A 24,900-nucleotide genomic window follows, 5' to 3' on the forward strand; every position below is an offset into this window, starting at 1 on the left:
CTTCGTACAATGGCATTAGTTGATCTAAATTCCTGCTTGCTCTGGGCTTATGAGTCCAGTGGGCGGTCCTACTCAATGCACCGCCTATTGGACACTCTCAAGCCCAGAGCGAGCGGGAATTTAGATCAATACGTTGTAAGTTTTCCTGTATCTTTCCCAGAAACCTATATATCATGCTGATTACAAGTGGGGCAGAATTGTCACCATGAATGATTCCCTTTTTAAAGTGTAACATTTCTTTAAAAAAAAAAAAAAAAAAAAAAGTCGTCTTTTCTCCAGGTTATGCTTGGGAGACTTCTTTGACTGAACCGTTCATCTGAATGGAGTTTGCAGGAAAAAAAAAAAAACAACAAACCCTGTTCGGATGGTGTGGTTGTGTTTGTGTTTTTTTTTTTTTTTTTTATAGGCATCTCCTACATGTGATCATCACATTAGCTCTAACTAAAAACTGAGAATAGAAACGAGTCCTGAGAATAACAGAGAATGTGTTTTAGTTTAAAAAGAACCTTCCATAGAACTCTTTACTGTTAACCAGCCAACATGGCTTCCAAGATCTCTGCTTGCTGCCATTCGAAAGGAACCTTCATGGTGTCGTCCTGGCCGTGTGGCTGGATGCGCAGGAGCAGGACGTATGTCACGTGTATCTGTCACAGAGCCACAACAGCTAAGTGAAGAAACGAAGCTAATTAATAACAGCAAGCAGAGATCTAGAAAAATCAAAGTATGTTTTAAAAACTTTGTTTAAAAAAAAAAACCTTAAGCATTATTTCCAAAAATTGTGAAGTGGTAGATATTGTGTGTATTGTAAATCTGGGGCCCTGTACCATAACCTGGTCATTTAAAGGACGTGTCTGGGACTAGAAAAAGATGGCTGATGTTCTTCTGAAAACATTCTCGCATCCGTCAATGGGTTGTGTCTGGTACGGCAGCGGAGCATGGTGATTCAGGCCTAGTAATAATACCATACACAACTCCTGGACAGGGGGGCTGCTGTTTTTTGGAAAAAGTACAATAAAAATTAAAGCTGCAGCTTCTTAGTTGGGTTGTCAGTCAGGGACTTACTCTTGGCTCTGTAGTCACAAGCCACCCAGGATACATTCTCTCCACCTCTTCATGGTGTTTTCGAGGTGTACAAAAAGTTTTTCAAGAGGAGATAGAGAGAGATATATAAGATACTGAAGACCAGTCCTTGGGGACCGTGGTCGGCAGTGTTATGGCTGACGGCACATACTGCAGCTCAGTTCCTGTGAATGTCAGTCACTGGCTAATAACGCCTGCTTGCTGGGGGCTGCTGGTTCTCTTGATAATGGGTCATTATCTTAGTCTTCTACCACCCCTTTAAGATAACCGCAGCTTTTTCCATAAATTTCGTCTATCTTTTAGCCACGCGGGACACAATACTTGGGGTTGGAACCAATCAACGGAACGGAGCATAATAAACAATTGAATGTTAAAGTACCATAAACTGTTCTAAACCTCGGCGGCCGATGCTGGGGGTCTGCTCCGCCGCGCAGCCGCTGATAGTTTCCTTACTGCTACAATCTCCAGGTCGTCGCTGAGATTAAACTGCATCAAATGTAAATCTATGGCTCCTCCATGGGAACCCAGTGCGAGAGTCCAAGTGATGGACGTCGGAGACGGGCAGAAATATTTGGGTGTTTTACTGGGTGCCTGGGAGAGGATCAGCAGCCTTCACAGGTGATGCAGCCTGCTGGATCTCTATCACAAGAGGGTGAAGCTAAAACCTGGGTGTCCCTTTAAAAAAACCCCTTGATCCGGCGCTCTTCCATGGAGGCGGTTCAGCAGGAGATGGAGTGGTGCTGTGACTCGTAGTGTCGGGTCTTTTCTCTTTCTTCCTGCAGTCGGTGCTTCTTCATATGAGCGTTCCGGCTCTTCACTTTGTCAAACACTCTAATAAAAAAAGAAGAATGGTAGTTAAAGGCTGCGGGGAGAGAGGGTCTGAGCGCAGTGTTCCCACCTCCCTGCGGAACAAAACTGTTGACTTCTTGTTATAGATGATAAAAAGGTAAAGATGACGTTTCTGAAAAACTCTCTTTACCGACTGCAGTTTGTTTAAAGAAAAAAAACAAACTTCCTACTCGCCCTCCCCAGGTCCAGTGCTGAATCTTCACCGCTGCTCCCGGTGTCTGTTATTGTCTGCAGCGCTGATGTGCCGTCTACTCGGGCAAAGCCGTCAACGTGATCTCATGACACCGGGAGCACAGCGGTAGATTGGCGCCGGACCCAATGAGGGGGAGTGTAGCACAGCCTCAAACTGAGGCCAGGGGAGAGGGGTTTTCAGTAACCAGAACACATTATTGCGCTTTCATGCACGCGTCATATTTTTTTCTGGTGCTCAAAAGAGGCTTCAACAAACGCCGTTTCTCTGGCATGTTGTAAACCTGAAGTTATTTAGGGATTTCCTGAACACTTTCTTGACTTTTTTATGGGTGCATTTGGGTGCACATCCCCCTAGTCAGTCTACTACACTGGCTGTCGCATAAGTAACTGAACCCACTGCTGCCTCGCTCGGAAACAAGTGCTGGCAAATTGCATCAGCATATGATCAGCTGGAATCTGATGTTTAAGACCCCCACAAATCCTGAGAATAAGGGGTACTAAGCCCCGTACAGCTGTGCGAGAAATCCAGAAACCCGGGCACCAGATTTTCTCCTTTTGGTAACTTTATTAGTGCAGAAAAATCACAACATTGCGGCAGTGCAGGGGCCTTGATATATCAAAGAGAGAAAATACACTTTTTTTCCCCCTATAGCTTGATCAAGGCCCTGCACGGCCGAAACATTATGATTTTTCTGCACTAATAAAGTTACCAAAAGGAGAACGTCTGGCACCCGGGTTTCTGGATTTCTATGTATTTCTACAACCTTGTACCAAGTGTGCACGGACAACAATGCTGCACGGGCTCCTCTATTGGATATATATATATAATCTCCTGTGCAGTGCTAGAAGTGCTGCCATGCAGCATGGGAAAGGTCACCGGTATCGTGCCCGCATCATGGGAAAGGTCGCCGGTATCGTGCCCGCATCATGGGAAAGGTCACCGGTATCATGCCCGCATCATGGGAAAGGTCACCGGTATCGTGCCCGCATCATGGGAAAGGTCACCGGTATCGTGCCCGCATCATGGGAAAGGTCACCGGTATCGTGCCCGCATCATGGGAAAGGTGCCGGTATCGTGCCCGCATCATGGAAAGGGTGCCGGTATCGTGCCCACATCATGGGAAAGGGTGCCGGTATCATGCCCACATCATGGGAAAGGGCACCGGTATCATGCCTGCGGTATGGGAAAGGGCATCGGTATATCGGTATCGTGCCCGCGGCATGGGAAAGGTCACCGGTATCGTGCCCGCATCATGGGAAAGGTCACCGGTATCGTGCCCGCATCATGGGAAAGGTCACCGGTATCGTGCCCGCATCATGGAAAGGGTGCCGGTATCGTGCCCGCATCATGGGAAAGGGCGCCGGTATCATGCCTGCGGTATGGGAAAGGGCATCGGTATATCGGTATCGTGCCCGCGGCATGGGAAAGGGCACCGGTATTGTGCCCGCATCATGGAAAGGGTGCCGGTATCGTGCCCGCATCATGGAAAGGGTGCCGGTATCGTGCCCACATCATGGGAAAGGGTGCCGGTATCATGCCCACATCATGGGAAAGGGCACCGGTATCATGCCTGCGGTATGGGAAAGGGCATCGGTATATCGGTATCGTGCCCGCGGCATGGGAAAGGTCACCGGTATCGTGCCCGCATCATGGGAAAGGTCACCGGTATCGTGCCCGCATCATGGGAAAGGTCACCGGTATCGTGCCCGCATCATGGAAAGGGTGCCGGTATCGTGCCCGCATCATGGGAAAGGGCGCCGGTATCATGCCTGCGGTATGGGAAAGGGCATCGGTATATCGGTATCGTGCCCGCGGCATGGGAAAGGGCACCGGTATTGTGCCCGCATAATGGGAAAGGGCACTGGTAGCGTGCCTGCATCATGCCCCTTCTGCGCAGTAGTAATTGATGAGGTCCCGGAGATTGGTGAGGGGCCAGTCACAAGGTGACAGCATTTCCTACTGACACCATCACCCTGAGATACAAATAATGTCCCTTATTTTGTGTTTTTGCGGGTGGATGCATTGTGGCCCTATTATGTACCTGTCACACAATTGGCATGGAAACTTTATAGGGTTTTCTTCTCTGGTTTCCTTCTGCTCCTTGGCTCCTGTCTTCTCCCCCTTGCTTCTCACTTCTGCTCCACCGTGAGGTTCCTATTTCCATGATGAGATGTAGATTAGTACATACGATGGCCGGACACCAGAGCAGACACCTTCCCTAACTTGCCTTTCCTCCCCGAGGCTCTTCTGTATCACAACCCTGCTCGGTGCAGAGCGCACGTTCTGGAGTGGGGGACGGGCGTCTCTCGAAGCTGCCCGCCTTCTTGCAGATGTAGTAGTACTCCACGCACTGGTGAATGCTCTTCCCAGGTATCTATATAGTCAGAGTTTAGTTATTACTTTAGGACAAGGAGCAAAAAGTATCACATTGATATCTGGGCAGTGTTATACCTTGACCCCTTATCTTCTGCTCCCATATTTTTGGCATGGACTATCGAAGTAAATGGAGAGCACCCCATACGGATGGTGAGTTCCCAATTCCAAAACCCTTGTCTGGAGACTTAAATCCTCAGTCCTGCACACTGACACTGCAGGAGTCCAGAGCTCGCCCAATGTGACTGTGCGCAGGCGCCCCCTGATCCCGTCCTATCTGCAGCGGCCGCTTGCTGCACACAGGATCGCACCGCAGCGGATGACCGATGCAGACAGGAGATCAGAGTGCGTTCTGACCTTATGCGTCTGCCTCCTGCAGTGTCAGTGTGAGCTCTCCTCTGCTGTCAGTGTCAGCCGCCTGCTGCTGTGCGATTCTGTGTGCAGCCAGCGCTTGCTGCAGGCAGGATGAGGATCAGAGGGATCCGCACACAATGACTCTGTGTGAGCTCTCGGCTCCTGCAGTGTCGGTGTGCAGCCCTGAGGATTCAACACACAGTGCTCCTTGAAGCACTGTTAATCCTCATAAGGTGAAGGGTGGAACGGTGCACTGAGCACTTCGCCATGGCAAGAATGCACCAAATGTTTTTCAGCGTCTATTAAAACTTTAAACTTATGAAAAAGTAAGTAAAATCCAAATCTGTAACACAAGTAACCTTTTTATAGGGGCAAAGTCCTCTATAAATGGTTTAATTTCAATTTTGGGGTGACAGACTCCTTTAACCCCTTCCCGACCTTTGACGCACCGTATGCGTCATGAAAACCTGTGCCATTCCGACCTGTGATGCAGCATATGCGTCATGGCCGGATTGGGCTCCTGCAAGCTGGGTGAAAGGGTTAACTGTAATTTCACCCGGCCTGCAGGGACAGGAGGAGTTGTACCCCACCCCCCACGCCATCATACTTACCGAGCCTCCCGGGGTCCGTCCGTCTTCTTTCATGGGCGTCGCCATCTTCCAAAATGGCGGGCGCATGCGCAGTGCGCCCGCCTAATCGGCCGGCAGATTCGTTCCAATGTGAATTTTGATCACTGTGATAAAACCTCACAGTGATCAAAATAAAAAAAAAACAGTAAATGACCCCCCCCTTTGGCACCCCCCATAGGTAGGGACAATAATAAAATAAAGAATTTTTTTTTTTTTCCACTAAGGTTGGAGTTAGAACTAGGGGTAGGGTTAGGGTTAGGGTTAGGGCTAGGGTTAGGGTTTCGGTATGTGCACACGTATTCTGCTCCTCTGCGGATTTTTCCACAGCGGATTTGATAAATCCGCAGTGCTAAACCGCTGTAGATTTATCGTGGATTTACCGCGGTTTTTCTGCGCATTTCACTGCGGTTTTACAACTGCGATTTTTCTATTGGAGCAGTTGTAAAACCGCTGCGGAATCCGCAGAAAGAAGTGACATGCTGCGGAATGTAAACCGCTGCGTTTCCGTGCAGTTTTTCTGCAGCATGTGTACAGAGATTTTTGTTTCCCATAGGTTTACATTGAACTGTAAACTCATGGGAAACTGCTGCAGATCCGCAGCGTTTTCCGCAGCGTGTGCACACACCTTTACAATTAGGCTATGTGCACATGGTGCGGATTTGGCTGCGGATCCGCAGCGGATTGGCCGCTGCGGATTCGCAGCAGTGTTCCATCAGGTGTACAGTACCATGTAAACATGTGGAAAACCAAATCCGCTGTGCCCATGGTGCGGAAAATACCACGCGGAAACGCTGCGTTGTATTTTCCGCAGCATGTCAATTCTTTGTGCGGATTCCGCAGCGTTTTACACCTGTTCCTCAATAGGAATCCGCAGGTGAAATCCGCACAAAAAACACTGGCAATCCGCGGTAAATCCGCAGGTAAAACGCAGTGCCTTTTACCCACGGATTTTTCAAAAATGGTGCGGAAAAATCTCACATGAATCCGCAACGTGGGCACATAGCCTTAGGGTTAGGGTTGGAATTAGGGTTAGGGGTGTGTTGGGGTTAGGGTTGTGATTAGGGTTAGGGGTGTGTTGGGATTAGGGATAGGGGTGTGTTGGGGTTAGTTGGAGGTAGAATTGAGGGGTTTCCACTGTGTAGGCACATCAGGGGGTCTCCAAACGCAACATGGCGCCACCATTGATACCAGCCAATCTTGTATTCAAAAAGTCAAATGGTGCTCCCTCATTTCCGAGCCCCGACGTGTGCCCAAACAGTGGTTTACTCCCACATATGGGGTACCAGCATACTCAGGACAAACTGCGCAACAATTATTGGGGTCCAATTTCTCCTGTTACCCTTGAGAAAATAAAAAATTGCTTGCTAAAACATCATTTTTGAGGAAAGAAAAATGATTTTTTATTTTCACGGCTCTGCATTGTAAACGTCTGTGAAGCACTTGGGGGTTCAAAGTGCTCACCACATATCTAGATAAGTTCCTTGGGGGGTCTAGTTTCTAAAATGGGGTCACTTGGGGGGGGTTCTACTGTTTAGCCACATCAGGGGCTCTGCAAACGCAACGTGACGCCCGTAGAGCATTCCATCAAAGTCTGCATTTCAAAATGTCACTACTTTACTTCCGAGCCCGGCATGTGCCCAAACAGTAGTTTACCCCCACATCTGGGCTATCACCGTACTCAGGAGAAACTGGACAACAAATATTGGGGTCAAATTTCTCCTGTTACCCTTGGGAAAATAAAAAATTGCGGGCTAAAAAATCATTTTTGAAAAAAGAATTTTTATTTTCATGGCTCTGCGTTATAAACTTCTGTGAAGCACTTGGGGGTTCAAAGTCCTCACCACACATCTAGATTAGTTCCTTTGGGGGTCTAGTTTCCAAAATGGGGTCATTTTGGGGGGGATCTCCAATGTTTATGCACACAGGGGCTCTCCAAACGCGACATGGCGTCCGCTAATGATTGGAGATAATTTTCCATTCAAAAAGTCAAAAGGCGCTCCTTCCCTTCCGAGCCCTGCCGTGTGCCCAAACAGTGGTTTACCCCCACATATGAGGTATCGGCGTACTCGGGAGAAATTGCCCAACAAATTTTAGGATCCATTTTATCCTATTGGCCATGTGAAAATGAAAAAATTGAGGCTAAAAGAATTTTTTTGTGAAAAAAAAAAAAAAAGTACTTTTTCATTTTTACGGATCAATTTGTGAAGCACCTGGGGCTTTAAAGTGCTCACTATGCATCTAGATAAGTTCCTTGGGGCATCTAGTTTCCAAAGTGGGGTCACTTGTGGGGGAGCTCCAATTTTTAGGCACACGGGGGCTCTCCAAACGTGACATGGTGTCCGCTAAAGAGTGGAGCCAATTTTTGATTCAAAAAGTCAAATGGCGCTCCTTCCCTTCCAAGCCCTGCCGTGCGCCCAAACAGTGGTTTACCCCCACATATGAGGTATCAGCGTACTCAGGACAAATTGGACAACAACTTTCGTGGTTCAGTTTCTCCTTTTACCATTGGGAAAATAAAAAAATTGTTGCTAAAAGATAATTTTTGTGACTAAAAAGTTAAATGTTCATTTTTTCCTTCCATGTTGCTTCTGCTGCTGTGAAGCACCTGAAGGGTTAATAAACTTCTTGAATGTGGTTTTGTGCACCTTGAGGGGTGCAGTTTTTAGAATGGTGTCACTTTTGGGTATTTTCAGCCATATAGACCCCTCAAACTGACTTCAAATGTGAGGTGGTCCCTAAAAAGAAATGGTTTTGTAAATTTCGTTGTAAAAATAAGAAATCGCTGGTCAAATTTTAACCCTTATAACTTCCTAGCAAAAAAAAAATTTGTTTCCAAAATTGTGCTGATGTAAAGTAGACATGTGGGAAATGTTATTTATTAACTATTGTGTCACATAACTCTCTGGTTTAACAGAATAAAAATTCTAAATGTGAAAATTGCGAAATTTTCGCCAAATTTCCGTTTTTATCACAAATAAACACAGAATTTATTGACCTAAATTTACCACTAACATGAAGCCCAATATGTCACGAAAAAACAATCTCAGAACCGCTAGGATCCATTGAAGCGTTCCCGAGTTATTACCTCATAAAGGGACACTGGTCAGAATTGCAAAAAACGGCAAGGTCTTTAAGGTCAAAATAGGCTGGGTCATGAAGGGGTTAAGTGTGGTATAGAAATGAGGATCATTGCTGCTTTCTTTCAGGATCAATGAAGCAGTATTGTATTGCATCTCTGCTTCAGTGATTGGAGAGATGATTTTTTAATTATGGACAACCCCTTTAATCAGCTTGGTCTTCCACCGCTATCAACCAATGTAAGATATGGGACCTGTCTCAAGACAAAAAAAAGGGAAGAAGCCAGCACTGCTCATGGTCAGAACGCAATAACTGAAGTGCAATTGCACATAAATTCTAACTGTATTTCAAATATGAGACATTTAGCAAACAATTGATCAATTCTTTGAGCTACCCCGCCCCTTCACGGCAATCTCATAATGGGGTAGTCCTAATCTACGTATTTTATTTACGTTGTGCCATTATGGCCTCCTGAATGTATAAAAGAAAAAAAAGGACCACATTAAATGCAAACTGTACCTGGAGCATTTTCAGAGTCACTCCCTTGGTGCCAGGAAAGGCAAGCGCAGGTAAAGGCCGATCAGGTCCAGTGCGGACATTTCAGATCTGGCTTCCACACTGCCAAACCCGCACCAAAGATGAAGGGTGAGACAGGCTGAGACACAGGTGCACAATTAACTCAATTAACTCAATTAACTAGTTAATTGTGCACCTGTGTCTCAGCCTGTCTCACCCTTCATCTTTGGTGCGGGTTTGGCAGTGTGGAAGCCAGATCTGAAATGTCCGCACTGGACCTGATCGGCCTTTACCTGCGCTTGCCTTTCCTGGCACCAAGGGAGTGACTCTGAAAATGCTCCAGGTACAGTTTGCATTTAATGTGGTCCTTTTTTTTCTTTTATACATTCAGGAGGCCATAATGGCACAACGTAAATAAAATACGTAGATTAGGACTACCCCATTATGAGATTGCCGTGAAGGGGCGGGGTAGCTCAAAGAATTGATCAAATGTTTGCTAAATGTCTCATATTTGAAATACAGTTAGAATTTATGTGCAATTGCACTTCAGTTATTGCGTTCTGACCATGAGCAGTGCTGGCTTCTTCCCTTTTTTTTGCTTTACCTGTCTCAAGACTCGGCAACAAATGCAAGGACAGATATGCACTGCTCAAAAAAAAAATAAAGGGAACACAAACAGAATATAACGCCAAGTAAATCAAACTTCTGTGAAATCAAACTGTCCTTAGGAAGCAATCAATGACAATCAATTTCACATGCTGTTGTGCAAATGGAGTAGACAACAGATGGAAATTATTGGCAATTATCAAGACACACTCAATAAAGGAGTGGTTCTGCAGGTGGGGGTCACAGACCACATCTCAGTACCAATGCTTTCTGGCTGATGTGTTGGTCACTTTTGAATGTTGGTTGTGCTTTCACACTCGTGGTAGCATGAGATGGACTCTACAACCCACAAAAGTGGCTCAGGTAGTGCAGCTCATCCAGGATGGAACATCAATGCGAGCTGTGGCGAGGTGGTTTGCTGTGTCTGTCAGCGTAGTGTCCAGAGGCTGGAGGTGCTACTAGGAGACAGGACAGTACACCAGGACACGTGGAGGGGGCTGTAGGAGGGCAACAACCCAGCAGCAGGACTGCTCCCTCAGCCTTTGTGCAAGGAGGAACAGGAGGAGCACTGCCAGAGCCCTGCAAAATGACCTCCAGCAGGCCACAAATGTGCATGTGTCTGCACAAACTGTCTGTTAGAAACAGACTCCATGAGGATGGTCTGAGTGCCCGACGTCCACAGATTGGGGTTGTGCTCACAGCCCAACACCGTGCAGGATGCTTAGCATTTGCCACATAACACTAGGATTGGCAAATTTGCCACTGGCGCCCTGTGCTCTTCACAGATGAAAGCAGGTTCACTCTGAGCACATGTGACAGACGTGACAGAGTCTGGAGATACCGTGGAGAGCGATCTGCTGCATGCAACATCCTTCAGCATGACCGGTTTGGCAGTGGGCCAGTAATGGTGTAGGGTGGCATTTCAGTGGAGGGCCGCAAAGCCCTCCATGTGCTCGCCATAGGTAGCCCGACTGCCATTATGTACCGAGATGAGATCCTCAGACCCCTTGTGAGACCATATGCTGGTGCGGTTGGACCTGGGTTCCTCCTAATGCAGGACAATGCCAGACCTCATGTGGCTGGAGTGTGTCAGCAGTTCCTGCAAGATGAAGGCATTGAAGCTATGGACTGGTCCGCCCGTTACCCAGACCAGAAATCCGATTGAACACATCTGTGACATCATGTCTCGCTCCATCCACCAACGTCACGTTGCACCACAGACTGTCCAGGAGTTGGCGGATGCTTTAGTCCAGGTCTGGGAGGAGATTCCTCAGGAGAACATCCACTGTCTCATCAAGAGCATGCCCAGGCATTGTAGGGAGATCATACAGGAACGTGGAGGCCACAAACACTACTGAGCATCATTTCCTTGTCTTGGGGCATTTCCTCTGAAGTTGGATCAGCCTGTAATTTGATTTTCCACTTTGATTTTGAGCATCATTCCAACTCCAGACCTCCATGGGATATTAGTTGTGATTTACGTTGATAATTTTTAGGTTTTATTGTTCTCAACACATTCCACTATGTAATGAATAAAGATTTACAACTGGAATATTTCATTCAATGATATCTAGGATGTGGGATTTTAGTGTTCCCTTTATTTTTTTGAGCAGTGTATGTATAACCTCTTGCTGTAAAAAAATAAATGAAATTAACCTCTTAAAAAAAAAAATATATATATATATATATATTCTCAATGTCCTAACTTGCAAAGTATCTGCAGACACCAGCAACTTTGCAATTTAACTCTTATTAAAAATATCAAGAATGGAAGGATTTTAAATTCTATAGTTTGCTGCTTGATGCGAAGGCTACTGGGCACCGCTGCAGTCTGTCAGTGGTGGCCAACTCCTAGGCAAGAGGCGCAGCACTTACATCCTCTTTGTACAGAGCTTATGAGCGCTGCTCTGAAGCTGTCAGGATTTTGCATGATCTGAGCAGCTTCAGAGCACCTGTGCTCCTACGAGGCTGCAGAGGGAAAGCGGTCTACTTTTTCCAAGGGGGAAGCGCACAGTTCGGGACGGTGTTGCCAACATGAACTGTCAATCATCAGGAGCAAACCTTCTCCAATCAGCAAACATCCTGGACGCGGTAGGAGCGGCGCGTCCCTGGAGGACGACCGCACTAGTTTGTTTGTAATGTTCCCGTGAGTGTCGGGCTGGGTGTCCTCTTACCATGGCCTGTATATAGGAGAAGTCCTTCCTCGCCTTGCAGTAAGCGTTCTTAAATTGCCGCTTCTCTGTTTCTGACCAATGATCTGAACCTGTAGAATAACCGATATATCAGAATGCAAAATGGTCCTGGAAAATCAGTCGGGACAATAAATACAGCGAGGAGCCAGAACGATGCCCCAGAGCACATGCTAGTAGGACTACACAACGACGTTGGCCGCAGCACAGGGAGTGCGACCACAGATCTCTGTACGTCGCTGCTACGTCTCTGCATTGTGACCTGCCGGGGACAGCGACCGCTCAGTCAGCACCGTGGGGGTCACAACACCTCCCTGCTCGCTTTATGCAGAGAATTAGCAGCGGCACACAGCTATCTATGGCCGGACAACCGGTAGCCCCGGCCTTGGCCTCTCCGGTGCCGGCGGTGGCTTAGGATTTTCTTACCTGCATAGTGATAATCTACAAGACATTGAGGAAGAAGTTTCTGATGCTTTGAATCTAAAAGTTTCTCCAGCGTCTCCTAAAGCAGAACATGAGAGAATCAGTGGCGTTTCTGACGTCCAGATCTTTTATTTCACACTTTTTTTTTTTTTTACACTTTTATGATGAATGGATGGATATATATATTAGTACAGACCAAAAGTTTGGACACACCTTCTTCTCATTTAAAGATTTTTCTGTATTTTCATGACTATGAAAACTGTACATTGAAGGCATCAAAACTATGAATTAACGCATGTGGAATTATATACTTAACAAAAAAGTGTGAAACAACTGAAAATATTTCTTATATTCTAGTGCTAGGAAACCACTGCTAAGGACAGCCAACAAGCAGAAGAGACTTGTTTGGGCTAAAGAACACAAGGAATGGACATTAGACCAGTGGAAATCTGTGCTTTGGTCTGATGAGTCCAAATTTGAGATCTTTGGTTCCAACCACCGTGTCTTTGTGCGACTCAGAAAAGGTGAACGGATGGACTCTACATGCCTGGTTCCCACTGTGAGGCATGGAGGAGGAGGTGTGATGTGTGGGGGTGCTTTGCTGGTGACACTGTTGGGGATTTATTCAAAATTGAAGGCATACTGAACCAGCATGGCTACCACAGCATCTTGCAGCGGCATGCTATTCCATCCGGTTTGCGTTTAGTTGGACCATGATTTATTTTTCAACAGGACAATGACCCCAAACCACACCTCCAGGCTGTGTAAGGGATATTATATTAATAAATATATATATATATATATATATATATCTACCTCTAATTTTTTTTACTGAACTTTTAAAAGGATTTAAAAAATTAACCCTTTCTCAACATCGCCCTACGTGTAAAACGCATGTTGGAGTATGGAACAGGCTGAGGCACTGACCCCGCTCCGCACCAGCCAGATGCCACCTGTGTTGCACAGCCGGAGTCCTCCGCCAGCAGTGGATTGCTGCTATTAGCCTCTTAAATGCCACTAACAATCTTTGACAATGGGCATTTAAAACAAGTCCATAGTGCTCGTTGTTCTGTGCACCCATCCCTTTCCCTGAAACACAAGAGCTGATGGGTATTCATTGCAGCCAGGAGACTGACACAGAAATCTATGGGGTTTCTCTATATACTGCATAAACAAAAATGGTGGGGTTTATGCTTTTTAAGGAAAAAAAAATATTTTGTCTTGCTTTTTGACATTTTTGGGAAACTTTACAAGTAATAAAGCTGACCCAATATTATGGGATGATTAGTATTTCTAAGCCATTCTGCCTACTCGACTAGGTCATGATTGGGTTTAAACAGCTGTGATTGGAGTTTGTTCCGATCCTGGCTCAGCTGGATGATGTATCCGCTACCTGCTGCCAAATGTGCAGGCTCCGCTCCTGTGCCATCTGCAGGCTGTATGGCTGTGTGGGGAGTATCACCCACCAATGCTGTAAGTATGTGACATGGAAGGCAAGGAATAAACAGTGTGCCCGTGCGGCTGACGGCACAGCTCCTGAGCCCCGTGCGGCTGATGGCACAGCTCCTTATCTCGTGCGGCTGATGACACAGCTCCTGAGCCCCGTGCGGCTGATGGCACAGCTCCTTATCTCGTGCGGCTGACGGCACAGCTCCTTATCTCGTGCGGCTGATGGCACAGCTCCTTATCTCGTGCGGCTGACGGCACAGCTCCTGAGCCCGTGCGGCTGACGGCACAGCTCCTGAGCCCCGTGCGGCTGATGGCACAGCTCCTTATCTCGTGCGGCTGACGGCACAGCTCCTGAGCCCGTGCGGCTGATGACACAGCTCCTGAGCCCGTGCCATCCGTTGCATGCACCAGAATAGATATTCGCAATGACCTATAAAGCAGGTAGGAGACTGAAGGACTCACCAAGACGTTGCCCCGGCTAAAATGCAGACAGTGGAGGGCGAGCTCCAGGTTGCAGCCTCCTCCGGGTACAGCACTGGAGCAGGCAAGTTTGACAAGATGGGAGACTAAGGAAACAAGAGACATTAGTGACTGAGAGGGAATCATGGCGACAAGTACGTGACAATAGTGAAACACTGATCCCATCGATGGATGTGCCAGACGGCAGGTTATAACAGCCACAATGTGGAAACATTAATAAAAGTGGTCTACACAGAAAAGTAGATCTTCACTGAACCCCTTCAGTGCAGCCTTTGGCCACGTGCCTGATTATGGAGCAGTATTATCGGGGGTCTGTAGACTTCCATAGGCACAGATGCCGTATACTGTAGAATAAGGTTCCCCGCAGAGGAGCGAAGTATTTCATTACATGGAAAGCCTACAAGCTTCTAATACAGACTCGGGACGGACCGCGCTTGGCTGGGAGGACGCGGTGTTCGGGCTGAGTCCTCCGATCTGAGCACAAGTCGTCCGGCCTCAGAGGGCCTCCACACGCTGCGTACAAGCCGCGCTCATAAATCTAACCCCCCCCCAGCATCATGCCACACATCTATGGCTCTGGTGGTACTTCCTCGGCAGCGGAGGTATCGCTCAGCCCGCACCTCCCTCAGCGGTCACACTATGTGCAATGGCCGGGTCTGTGGCTAAATCCTCCCAATCCTGACCACTTAACCCCTTAAATACTGCTGACAAAAGCGACTGCAGCACCTGAATCATTTGTTGTAAGGTCGGGGTCAGAGGTGGAGAGGGGTTACACATCCTTAAAGGGGTGGGATAAAATCTATGGACAGGCAGGTAGTAAACATAGCATGTGACTTTAGATTACTGCCTACAATCATCATGTGCTGGCGAGGGGTCTTACTCTCTGCAGTGAGTCTCCGGGGTCTCCAAACCAAATCAGCCTTTTCCTCTTCTCCTCCCATCACGGAGCGGTCTCTGCACACCGGGATCGCCGCCTGGAACCGATCTCCGATGTTAATGTGACTTAAAGGGGGGAAAAAAAATCCAAAATGTAATCTATTAAAGGGACGAGGTCTTACCCTCAGATTGCAGGGACTTACGGCTGGACAGAAAACTCTGTGGCGTCTATGACGAGGCCGACTCCGTCAGTGTCTATATCTGCGGGGGGTAACGTGCGCTGTAAGTACCATTATACACACAGTCGTCCCACCACATGGAAACCAGTACTCACCATCAACACTGGGAGGCTGGTACTGGGCACTGGAGGGGGCGCAGAAGGTCTGGAAATAGAGGCCGGTCCCTTGGCGGATGGGGCTCAGCATGGGAGGGGGTGTATACTGGCAGTGGAGGGCGCCTTTATGGAAGTACTCGGATAGCGGGGTGTCTGGGGAGCGCATGCTGCTCTGGAAACAACCAGAGGGGGCAGAATTGTTTTCCGACACCGGAGGGGGGATGTATAAGGGCAGAGGACAAGGTCTTGTCTCTTTCCCTTTTTTCAGGGTAGACTTTAGATGATGACCTCTAAGTCCATTCACCTAAACAGCAAAGACAAAAGAAGAAGCGCCAACAGTTAAAGGGGTTGTCCGGGGAATAAAAATGACTTTCTTAAAGGGCTCCCCTCACCTTGTCGTCTTTCTTAGTGACGGGCACAGACACAGGGATTACAAGGCGTCCTGCAGTCTCCTCCTTGCTTGTCCAGGATCCCAGACATTGCTCTGTCGGCTCCCCCGTGCGTTGCCAGCTTACCGTATCCCCTTCTCGATTGTCCTTTTAAAAGATCCTATATTGTCATATTTTAACAAAGGTCTATAAATGTTTACTTATTTTCAAAGAAAAATCATTTTTGTAATTGGTTTTTAATACAAATGTTGCACCGTTCTATAGCCTGAGTGTGTGTTGGGCTGTCTATTGCTCGGCTGAAGAATGAGTTAGCTGAAAATCTGTCAGTGATCTCGTTCTGATGGGGAGTTTATACCTCTTTTGTCTGTTTTTTTTTATACCTCAGTTCCTTTCAATTGATTTATGACGAAAGTTGGGCTGAACTTTGTGGTGTAGGATACCTGCCGCAACCTGGGTTAATGTGGTGCTGATAATAATCAAACAGAAAATTAACTTTTTTTTAAAGTGTTACAAAACTTTGTAAAAGTTTTTACTGTATTGTGGCTCCTAAGGCCGATAACTAATATATGACCCATGTAATATCTTTTATTCCATTTTTGGTGACCGAGGAATGATTAAAAAATATATATATATATATATATATATACAGCTCTGGCAAAAATTAAGAGACCACTTTTAAATGTTCAGTTTGTCTCATTTTCCTCTTTATAGGCATATTTTGAGTAAAATGTAAATTGTTCTTTTATTCTATAAACTACTGACTACATGTCTCCGAAGTTCCAAGCAATAAATTTTGTATTTATTTTCTGAAAATGGTCAAAATAACAAAAAAAATGCATTGCTTTCAGACTTCAAATAATGCAAAAAAAAAAAAAAAACAAGTTCATGATCATTTAGAAACAACAATACTAATGTTTTAACTCAGGAAGCGTTCAGAAATCAATATTTTGTGGAATAACCATGATTTTTAATCCCAGCTTTCATGCGTCTTGGCATGCTTTCCACCAGTCTTTCACACTGCTTTTGGGTGACCTTATGCCACTTCTGGTACAAAAATGTAAGCAGTTCTTCTTTGTTTGATGGCTATTTTATCCAGCAGGACAATGCGCCATGCCACACAGGTAGGTCAATCAAGGCGTGGATGAAGGACCACCCTATCAAATCCCTGTCATGGGCAGCCAATCTCCAGACCTGAACCCCACTGATGAAGAGGATGATGGATAGTCACAAGCAATCAAAGAAGAACTGCTGACATCTTTGCGCCAGGAGCAGTGCGAAAGACTGGTGGAAAGCATGGCAAGACGCACGGAAGCTGTGATTACAAATCATGGTTATTCCACAAAATATTGATTTCTGAACTCTTCCTGAGTTAAAACATTAGTATTGTTGTTTCTAAATGATTATGAACTTTTTTTTTTTTTTTGCATTATTTGAGGTCTGCCAAGCACTGGATATTTTTTTTTATTATTTTGACCATTTCTCATTTTCAGAAAATAAATACAATATGTATTGCTTGGAACTTCGGAGACATGTAGTCAGTAGTTTATAGAATAAAAGAACAATGTACATTTTACTCAAAAATAAACCTATAAAGAGAAAAATCAGACAAAGTGAACATTTAAAAGTGGTCTCTTAATTTTTGCCAGAGCTGTATATTCTGCATGTCAGTGATAGGATGAACTATATAGCAGAACTGAAGGTTCTGGGAAAGCAGGAGACAAGTTGCATCCATCCCGACTTGGGCAAATCCCTCCTGAGGTTATGCTCCCAGCAGAGGGCACAGACGCAGTGTGTACCTAGCCTAAGCCGTGACCTCCTCCTCACATGGTGTCACATAGATCATAGTAATAGGAAAGCAACAGGCGACAGCAGAAGCCAAGATGGGCCTCTATATGGCAGAGGCATCGTGCAAGGGGGACATCTAGTGGCAGCAAAGCAGTGGTGCAGATGTAGCTGTACAACTTTTTTTATGCTTAGTTTTTCAACTTTCTAATAAGTCATGGCCCCCGTTTATTAGTCAATTTACTGTTTAAAAAAAAAAGTTGGGCAAAAACCTAAAACTTTTATGCTGTGTTGAGGAAAAAAAAAAGAGGCCAAGACCACCATCTGTGCCCCATTTAATATATTTCCTGAAACTTCACCCAATTTACTTCTCTTTAGGACTGGTGTCTTAATATGTGTTGGCCTAATTCCTCACCGAGATCTCTGCTTGCTGTCAGTGAATGGGAGCAGCTCTGGTGCACTGCAATAAACCATGCAGCTGATGAATGCAAACAGTAATTCCTCACTTCGGTGACAGCAAGCACAGATCTTGAGAATGGTGAAGACTCATTTTTTCTCCTAATAATGTATCATTCCTCTTAGATTTCACTCCTTGATCTCATTCTCGGGCAGTGACACCACTTACTTTTGACTTGCCGATAGAAAGTCTATACATTTTGTCATTACCCTGGGAAATATTTAAGGCCGTGAAGGACTCTAGGGCCACCTGACTTGCAGGGACTGTGCTGGGATTGATGGCCGACTTGCACTGGGATCTTCCGAGCTTGGTCTGTATTTCATTTGTGCTGTTTTCCAGTGTCTGACTCTCCTGTCTGGGTCGGGCTTGTGTTGCGCCGTTTTGGCCTCCACTGGCCACGTCTTCTGCCGCCCTGCTGATTCTGCATGTTATCAGTCCCGGAGGGTCTCTTTGCAGCTCCCCCCAGCCTCTTATGCCAGTCGTTTCTGGATGCCACTGGGGCATGGACATACTGGGGAGAGTTAGGGTCGCGGTGTGAGAGATCGTAGACGGGGAATTTTTCACGGGAGGATAAACGTTTGCCGTGTTTTGGATCTGGAAGCCTGAATTTGGACAGAGCTGAATGGTAAGTCTTGTGAAATCTGGAGCATGGGGAAACGAATACTGCGCGTGCATGGCCTGGTGTCCATTATCTGCTGCGGGAGACGCGTACCTATGATCTAGGCGGTTCGGGTGCCTGGCCAGGGGCTCTTTAAATTCGCCACTTAGTGTGTCGTCATTAAAGGACCCGGGTAAAAGAATATCCGGCTGCTCCTGCAGAGGTCGGATCTTTGCAGGATACAGGAGATGATCTGCTGAAGGATCGGAGTACCTGGCATAGGCCGGATCCATGGACACTTTGCTAGAAGAATTAATCACGGTGTAAGTATTTCTGGCAGCAAAGTCTTCGCTCCACTTACTGCTATTTAAAGTCATTGTCTGGGGGACATGGTTGGCCTTGGTGTCTTGCAAGACAGCCATATTGGACGTGACCTTCTGCTGTAAAATCTCAGTCGCCAGGCATCTGATGAGCTCAACATCGGGCAGGACTGGCGGGCCGGGGACTGGATCTAGCACTCTGCTTGGCGGTAATGCAGGGTTTGCGGTGGGTACTTCCGGCTGCCTTGGCCACAGTCCGTGGTGGAGCTCGTAGTGTCTCCTCAATGACCTGAAATCACAGTAGCTCTTGTTGCAGCCGGGCTCCGTGCACACGAACGGTTTCACCTTCAGATGCGTCAGCATGTGTCCCATCCTGGGGAGGAAAGAGGAGACACCGTGACTACGTTACATGACAGCACCCGGCACAAGCTGAGCAGTTCTCACTATAGAGACCAGGTCTGTATAGATATGGAGGACTATCCACTACGACAGAATGAAAAGGCAAGTGGCACCTAATGGACATAGCTGCTCCAAATTTAGTGTCTGGCCCTTGCAACACAACCTTTTTTTGATGCCTGCCCCTTCTCAGGGTGGCACAGATTGGAGGGATGATCCCTGATCCTGTTGCGAGGCTCGTTAAGGGGTGGACCTAGACTTACCGCACCGCTACCTCCAATCGATGGCACTCTATTCTGCAGAATGCATATGAATTTTTGGCATTTGGGGTGAATTGGGACGGCGGTGGGAAGTTTGCATGTGAATATACATCTGCTTTAGTGATTCGTCAGAAATAGATATATAGTGCGATTTTCTTCTAATCAAGTCATTCAAAACATTAGACGTACTGGTGCATCCTATGCCTGGTGCAGGGTCAGGGGCTGAGCTCGCTCAGATGATGGCTGTGTTATACTGCCGGCACCTGCCTCCAAAAATTGGCGCAAGCTCCAACTGTAGCGGTTTACTCAATTACACACCGCTGTCAATTCGATAGCATTATTTACATGGTGCGATCACATCATGCGACTGTCCGGGCACCTATTGGCCCCACTGTGAGGGGATTGCTGATGGGTTGCCATGGCAGTCGGGAGCCTACTGAAAAGCCCCCTATTGCCAAAAACTTTGTACAACCTGCATTGGGACTTCATAGGAAATCTACATTCATTTTCTAAACTGCAACATTATAGTGCAAATGGTCAAACGATCACAGGTTCAAGTCCCCCAGGGGGACAAAGAAAAATAAATAAAAAAAAACCAAAAGTTATACATATACAGTATATCTCCAACTACAATTTACCCAATTCAAAAGTAAAAGAAAAAAAACATATTAAGTGTTGTTGGGTCCATAAAAGTTTAATCTACGGAAATATACAACTAATTAATTCTTAAGGTAAAAACCACAGAGATATGTGGCTATGTTATTGGAAAAATAAAAATTACAGCTCTTTGAAGAGAGGAACACAAAAAAAGAGCAAAAAAAAAAAAATTAGAATGTTGTGCCCAACGTTATGGATGAAGGGCGCATGCACTTGTCTCCAGCATTTTTAAGTCTTATGAGTGCGCAAAAAAAAAATTGGATGCCATACAGAAAATCCATTTGGCATCCAATTTTTACGGATAGTTTGCAATTAAGAAACTTTATTTGATCTTGTAACTTTTCTTAAATTCTGATGTAAAAAATTGGATGCAAAAAAACAAAACAAAACGGACATATAGGTAAAAACTGTGCGATTTTTCAGGAAGAAAGCATTTCATAGGCTTGTCTGTACGCGGCCTTGTGGGCAGCGAGACGACATCCTGTATTGCATTACTACATGGCCGGCGGTCCGGGTACATACAGGTGGTCCTGTCTTTTGAAGGCTTTCATGCAGATCTTGCAGATGTGACTTCGCTCCTGGCTGTGGGTGACCGAGTGTTTGTTGAGGGAGCCGGTGCTGGAGAAGACCTTCCCGCACACCTTGCAGTTCAGCATGGTGGTCTGAACGCATTTCTCGGTGCAAGACTTGTTCAGTAGCGAACTGCTGCCCTCAGCGCCTCCGAGGTGGAGATCTGGAAGGGGCAAAATGAGAAATCTAATCAGCATAGGGCAATTCTGCAGCGATCCCTAATGAAGGGGGTTGGTCGGGATTTAGGAGCGCCCCCTCGGGGACCTGTCTATCTCAAGAACAGGGGTCCCATTTCCCTTACTCTGCTATTTATTGGATCTCTCGTTTACAGCCACCACCTCAGCAGGTAAGACGGGCATTGGGAGGACCCCATTCTTGAGACAGGTGCAGTTCCCCGGAGGTGGGACTGATCTCCATCAGATATTGCTGAAATAAGCCCAACACTCGATGACCACAAGTCACTTAGAAAATTAAAGGGGAAAAGACTGCAGTAGCTCTAAAGGCAAACAAACTGGGATTTAATTACTTTCCCGGGGTCTAGCGCCGAGGCTCCGCCGCTTCTTCAGTCTCAGTTGTTTGTCTGCAGTGCTAACGTCACTTCAACAGCGCTGCAGCCAATCAGTAGTTTATTCTGTCTATAATGCAGTGTACCCCCATGGTCTCCTGTGTTCCCAAATGAAGCCACCAAAAAAAAAAATAGAATGGTGGCGTGCATGCTCACCCTCCACCACATTCAGAAGGGGCTCTATAGAACCCTCTTCTTGTTTTTTGGGGGACCTGCGTGCTAGGAATGCTGTCCCCTATGCCATCCATAGGTGTTATAATTCAACATTTTTTAAGTAGGGAAACACCCCAAAGATAAGGGAAATAGTAACATCATGTTGTCAATTTATTTCTATTTTTCCAGGAGTAACCAAGGGACAGCACAAGGCAACATCGATGTTTTAAGATTGTTCTAGGGGAATACAGGGATAGGTGACGGATCCTGATGAAAGACAAACCTGCGTCCCATTTATTGGTGACCGCCGATACCTCCTCCATCCTGCAGGGCAGAAGTATATCCCCCAACATGACGTCAGCGGAGCTTAGACCGTGGTCCGGAGGCTGGAAGAGCTCGCTGATGGGCTGGAACAACTCCCGGCAGAAGTCATCGGGCTGGAGGCCGAATCCATCGTTTAAGCTGAAATGGGTCATCTCGAAAACCTAAAAAAAAGAAGCAACGTGCAGAGTGTCACCTTGTTACCCCCTAACTGAAATCATTCCGTATAAAATAGCAATTCTGGAACGCCTATTGGTGGAACTGCACCTCTGTTATTCCTCCTGAGAATCAATTAATTAATTAGGCGTTTCCATTCTCGGTTAGTGGAAACTCTGACACTGGCCAATCAGTCTTGACATTTTGGGGACATTCCCAGTTTACTATGGAAATCAGTAACGCCCATGTGTCAACTTAGTCATACATTTCCAGGAGGAATAACAGAGGATCGAAACAACTATTAATTAATACATAACTATTATTAATCAATAATTATTTATAAATATTTCTAGGGAAGCTGTCAGGTTACATCACCTAACGATTGTTTCACTCCATTAATTACCCCGCTATCAGTTTCTGCACATGCGCTGCATCTCTGTCCCTCCCATTGCATGCGCGGAGGATGACGGCCAGGCACCCTTTCGTCACTGCACATGCCCAGGAGACCAGGGTTTAGCCCGGACTGAGCAATATCGCTCCAATCACTCGGGGTCCCCGGATCTACGGGAATCTATTGGGGGGTCGGACCCTGGCGATCATACCTTTGCGATAGCCATTGCTAAAATGCTTATTGGTGAGACCGATGACACAGCACTTTATTTGTACTTTCTGAGCACTGATTGACAAAGGGGTGTGGCTTTACTGAAAGGGGTGTGCCTTATGCGCTACAAACCGGGGCAGATTCATCCAGTAAACCAGCTTAGAGCCGAGCAGAACTTGTGCAACTCTTGGCGCTTTTGTGACTGTGCCAACCGGCTACGACTATCTTTTTCCAAATGGGCGGAGATCTGCTCGATCTGAGTGCGCCGACACATTCATAATTTGTGCGGTAAATTAGGATAGAAACGTACGGCAGACCCTGACGGGAGCTCATTTCTAGACTCGCAGAATTTAAGACTGAGGGGCAAAAAATGCCAAAAAAAAAGGGGAAAACAGGTGTGCACCCTCTAAGAATGAATCAAGACTGGCGTTTTGCATTCCAGTTTTTACACCTATTAAAGGGGGTTGTGCAGTGAAGTTAGAACTTGTGGATCAGTGGTGGTCCGACTATTGGGGTCTGCACCGACCGTCAGAACGGGACAGCGGTGCACACGCTCGACCGCCGCTCCATCCGTTCTCTATGGGGTCGATGGAAAAAGCCGAGCGCAGCGCTCATCAGCCCCATAGAGAATGAATGGAGCAGCGAGCGAGTGTGCACCGCTGTCCCATTCTGCAGATCACTACAAGTCCCAGCAGTCGGACCCCCATGGATCAGTAACATCTTTCCACTGGACATCCCCTTTAATGCATCTTGCAGCTACTCGTGCATTAGTCGTATCTTGTCCTCCGGCCTTAAAGCGGAACACGTTCATGTCACTAATTTTGCATAGATTATAGCGGATCTATTGGGGGTTGTGCTGGGCCACACCCACTTGTCCAAGTTTTTCTAGCTGGCGCATCACCAGACATTTCCACCCATTACTTTGTGGCGGTATTATACACATTAGACCACGCCCACTTGTCAGACAACGCACAGGACGCGTGTGATGGTTTTTTTTTTTTTTTTTGGGGGGGGGGGGGTTGTGCTGCAAAACTGTCGCATTTCTCTTGATAAATCTCCCCCTGTGTATCTCAGGTCAAGAATGATGGAGGGGTCTCCTGTATACAACACAAGGGCCCTACTGGTTTTTTGTGCAATGATCATCCTCCCTTCCAGCTATTGCTCTACTTTGCTAAAGCAGAAAACACAACAAAACCGTAATGTCTAAGGCTCCAAGATGGCTGACACCGGCATCCACCGGGCTGCGCACCTCCTCCCTGACCGTGCAGCTCCCTGTACCGCGCCGCCCTGTCTGCTGCTCAGAGGAGCGAGATCTCCCGGCTAGAAACCATCCTTTTCCCTGATTGGATAGGACGAGTCACGTGACGCACAGTTCCCCAGAGCCGGGAAGGGGGGGAAAAAAAGGTAAATAACCGCACCTTTACACGTGACATTCCACCAATAGCAGTGTCGTTTAGAGTCACGTGGTCCGGGTAAAAAGTTAGTAAACTGGTTGTTGGGGAGGGAGGTAGATTACAACTACAAGAGCCAATGCTTAGCGCCACCTTTAGGTAGTTGGTGGAATTGCAACTTCGTTACCTCCTGGGGGCGGATTTCTTTCCTCTTTCACACTTCCGTCCTTCGTTTTCCGTCACGATGCGTCGTTTTGTGAAAAAAAACGGATCCAGCGAATGTTTCTGCAGGATCCGTTTTTTTTCTCATAAATAGGCCTCTTTCACACTTCCGTTGGCTACTTTCACACTTCCGTTGGCTACTTTCACACTAGCGTCGTACTCGGCCCGTCGCAGTGCGTCAGGCCGACGTACCAACGCATACTGTGGAAGCGCCGCACAACGGGGGCAGCGGATGCATTTTTCCAGCACATCCGCTGCCCCATTGTGAGTTGCGGGGAGGTGGGTGCGGAGTTCCGGACGCGCATGTGCGGTCGGAAATGGCGGACACGACGCTCAAAAAAACGTTGCAAGCAACGTTTTTTTGTTTGGACGGTCCGCCACAACACGACGGCGGCGACGTGTGGCAATGCGTCGCTAATGTTAGTCTATGGGGAAAAAACGCATCCTGCAGACAACTTTGCAGGATGCGTTTTTTTACCCAAAACGACGCATTGTGACGAATCCCAAACGACGCTAGTGTGAAAGTAGCCTTTACAGATCCGTCGCAATGCGTAGCTTTGGGAAAAAAACGGATCCTGCAAATGTGCCTGCAGGATCTGTTTTTTTTTCGCCATAGACTTGTATTAGCGAGGG

At 46.8% G+C, this 24,900-nt stretch overlaps 2 protein-coding genes across 2 annotated transcripts; both read right to left on the bottom strand.

Moving 5' to 3' along the window:
• Window positions 1-378: 378 nt before the first annotated feature.
• Window positions 379-15,180, bottom strand: LOC138667172 (zinc finger protein 541-like). Its single transcript, XM_069755467.1, has 6 exons — window positions 15,100-15,180; window positions 14,202-14,305; window positions 12,294-12,369; window positions 11,853-11,941; window positions 4,164-4,496; window positions 379-1,911 (listed from the first exon to the last, which is right to left on the bottom strand). The coding sequence occupies exons 1-5, from the start codon at window positions 15,158-15,160 to the stop codon at window positions 4,341-4,343; spliced, it is 486 nt and encodes a 161-aa protein (XP_069611568.1). The 5' UTR covers window positions 15,161-15,180; the 3' UTR covers window positions 379-1,911; window positions 4,164-4,340.
• A 114-nt stretch (window positions 15,181-15,294) lies between these two features.
• Window positions 15,295-23,976, bottom strand: LOC138666234 (uncharacterized). Its single transcript, XM_069754469.1, has 7 exons — window positions 23,904-23,976; window positions 21,860-22,061; window positions 20,811-21,021; window positions 18,226-19,348; window positions 15,822-15,965; window positions 15,430-15,733; window positions 15,295-15,356 (listed from the first exon to the last, which is right to left on the bottom strand). The coding sequence occupies exons 2-7, from the start codon at window positions 22,050-22,052 to the stop codon at window positions 15,295-15,297; spliced, it is 2,037 nt and encodes a 678-aa protein (XP_069610570.1). The 5' UTR covers window positions 22,053-22,061; window positions 23,904-23,976.
• Between the last annotated feature and the right edge of the window lie 924 nt (window positions 23,977-24,900).

Source organism: Ranitomeya imitator, chromosome 2, assembly GCF_032444005.1.
Source record: "Ranitomeya imitator isolate aRanImi1 chromosome 2, aRanImi1.pri, whole genome shotgun sequence".
Lineage (NCBI taxonomy): Eukaryota > Metazoa > Chordata > Amphibia > Anura > Dendrobatidae > Ranitomeya > Ranitomeya imitator.

Excerpts from the sequence above, each read along its gene's own strand:
- LOC138667172 (XM_069755467.1), bottom strand. The coding sequence starts at position 15,160 with ATGGGAGGAGAAGAGGAAAAGGCTGATTTGGTTTGGAGACCCCGGAGA. Across the intron at positions 12,370-14,201 it reads TTAGCCGGGGCAACGTCTTG|GAGACGCTGGAGAAACTTTT; the intron begins GTGAGTCCTTCA and ends GTTCTGCTTTAG. Across the intron at positions 4,497-11,852 it reads TCTCCTATATACAGGCCATG|ATACCTGGGAAGAGCATTCA; the intron begins GTAAGAGGACAC and ends CTGACTATATAG.
- LOC138666234 (XM_069754469.1), bottom strand. The coding sequence starts at position 22,052 with ATGACCCATTTCAGCTTAAACGATGGATTCGGCCTCCAGCCCGATGAC. Across the intron at positions 15,966-18,225 it reads TTTCTATCGGCAAGTCAAAA|GACAATCGAGAAGGGGATAC; the intron begins GTAAGTGGTGTC and ends ATCTTTTAAAAG. Across the intron at positions 15,357-15,429 it reads CCAGCCTCCCAGTGTTGATG|ATATAGACACTGACGGAGTC; the intron begins GTGAGTACTGGT and ends TACCCCCCGCAG.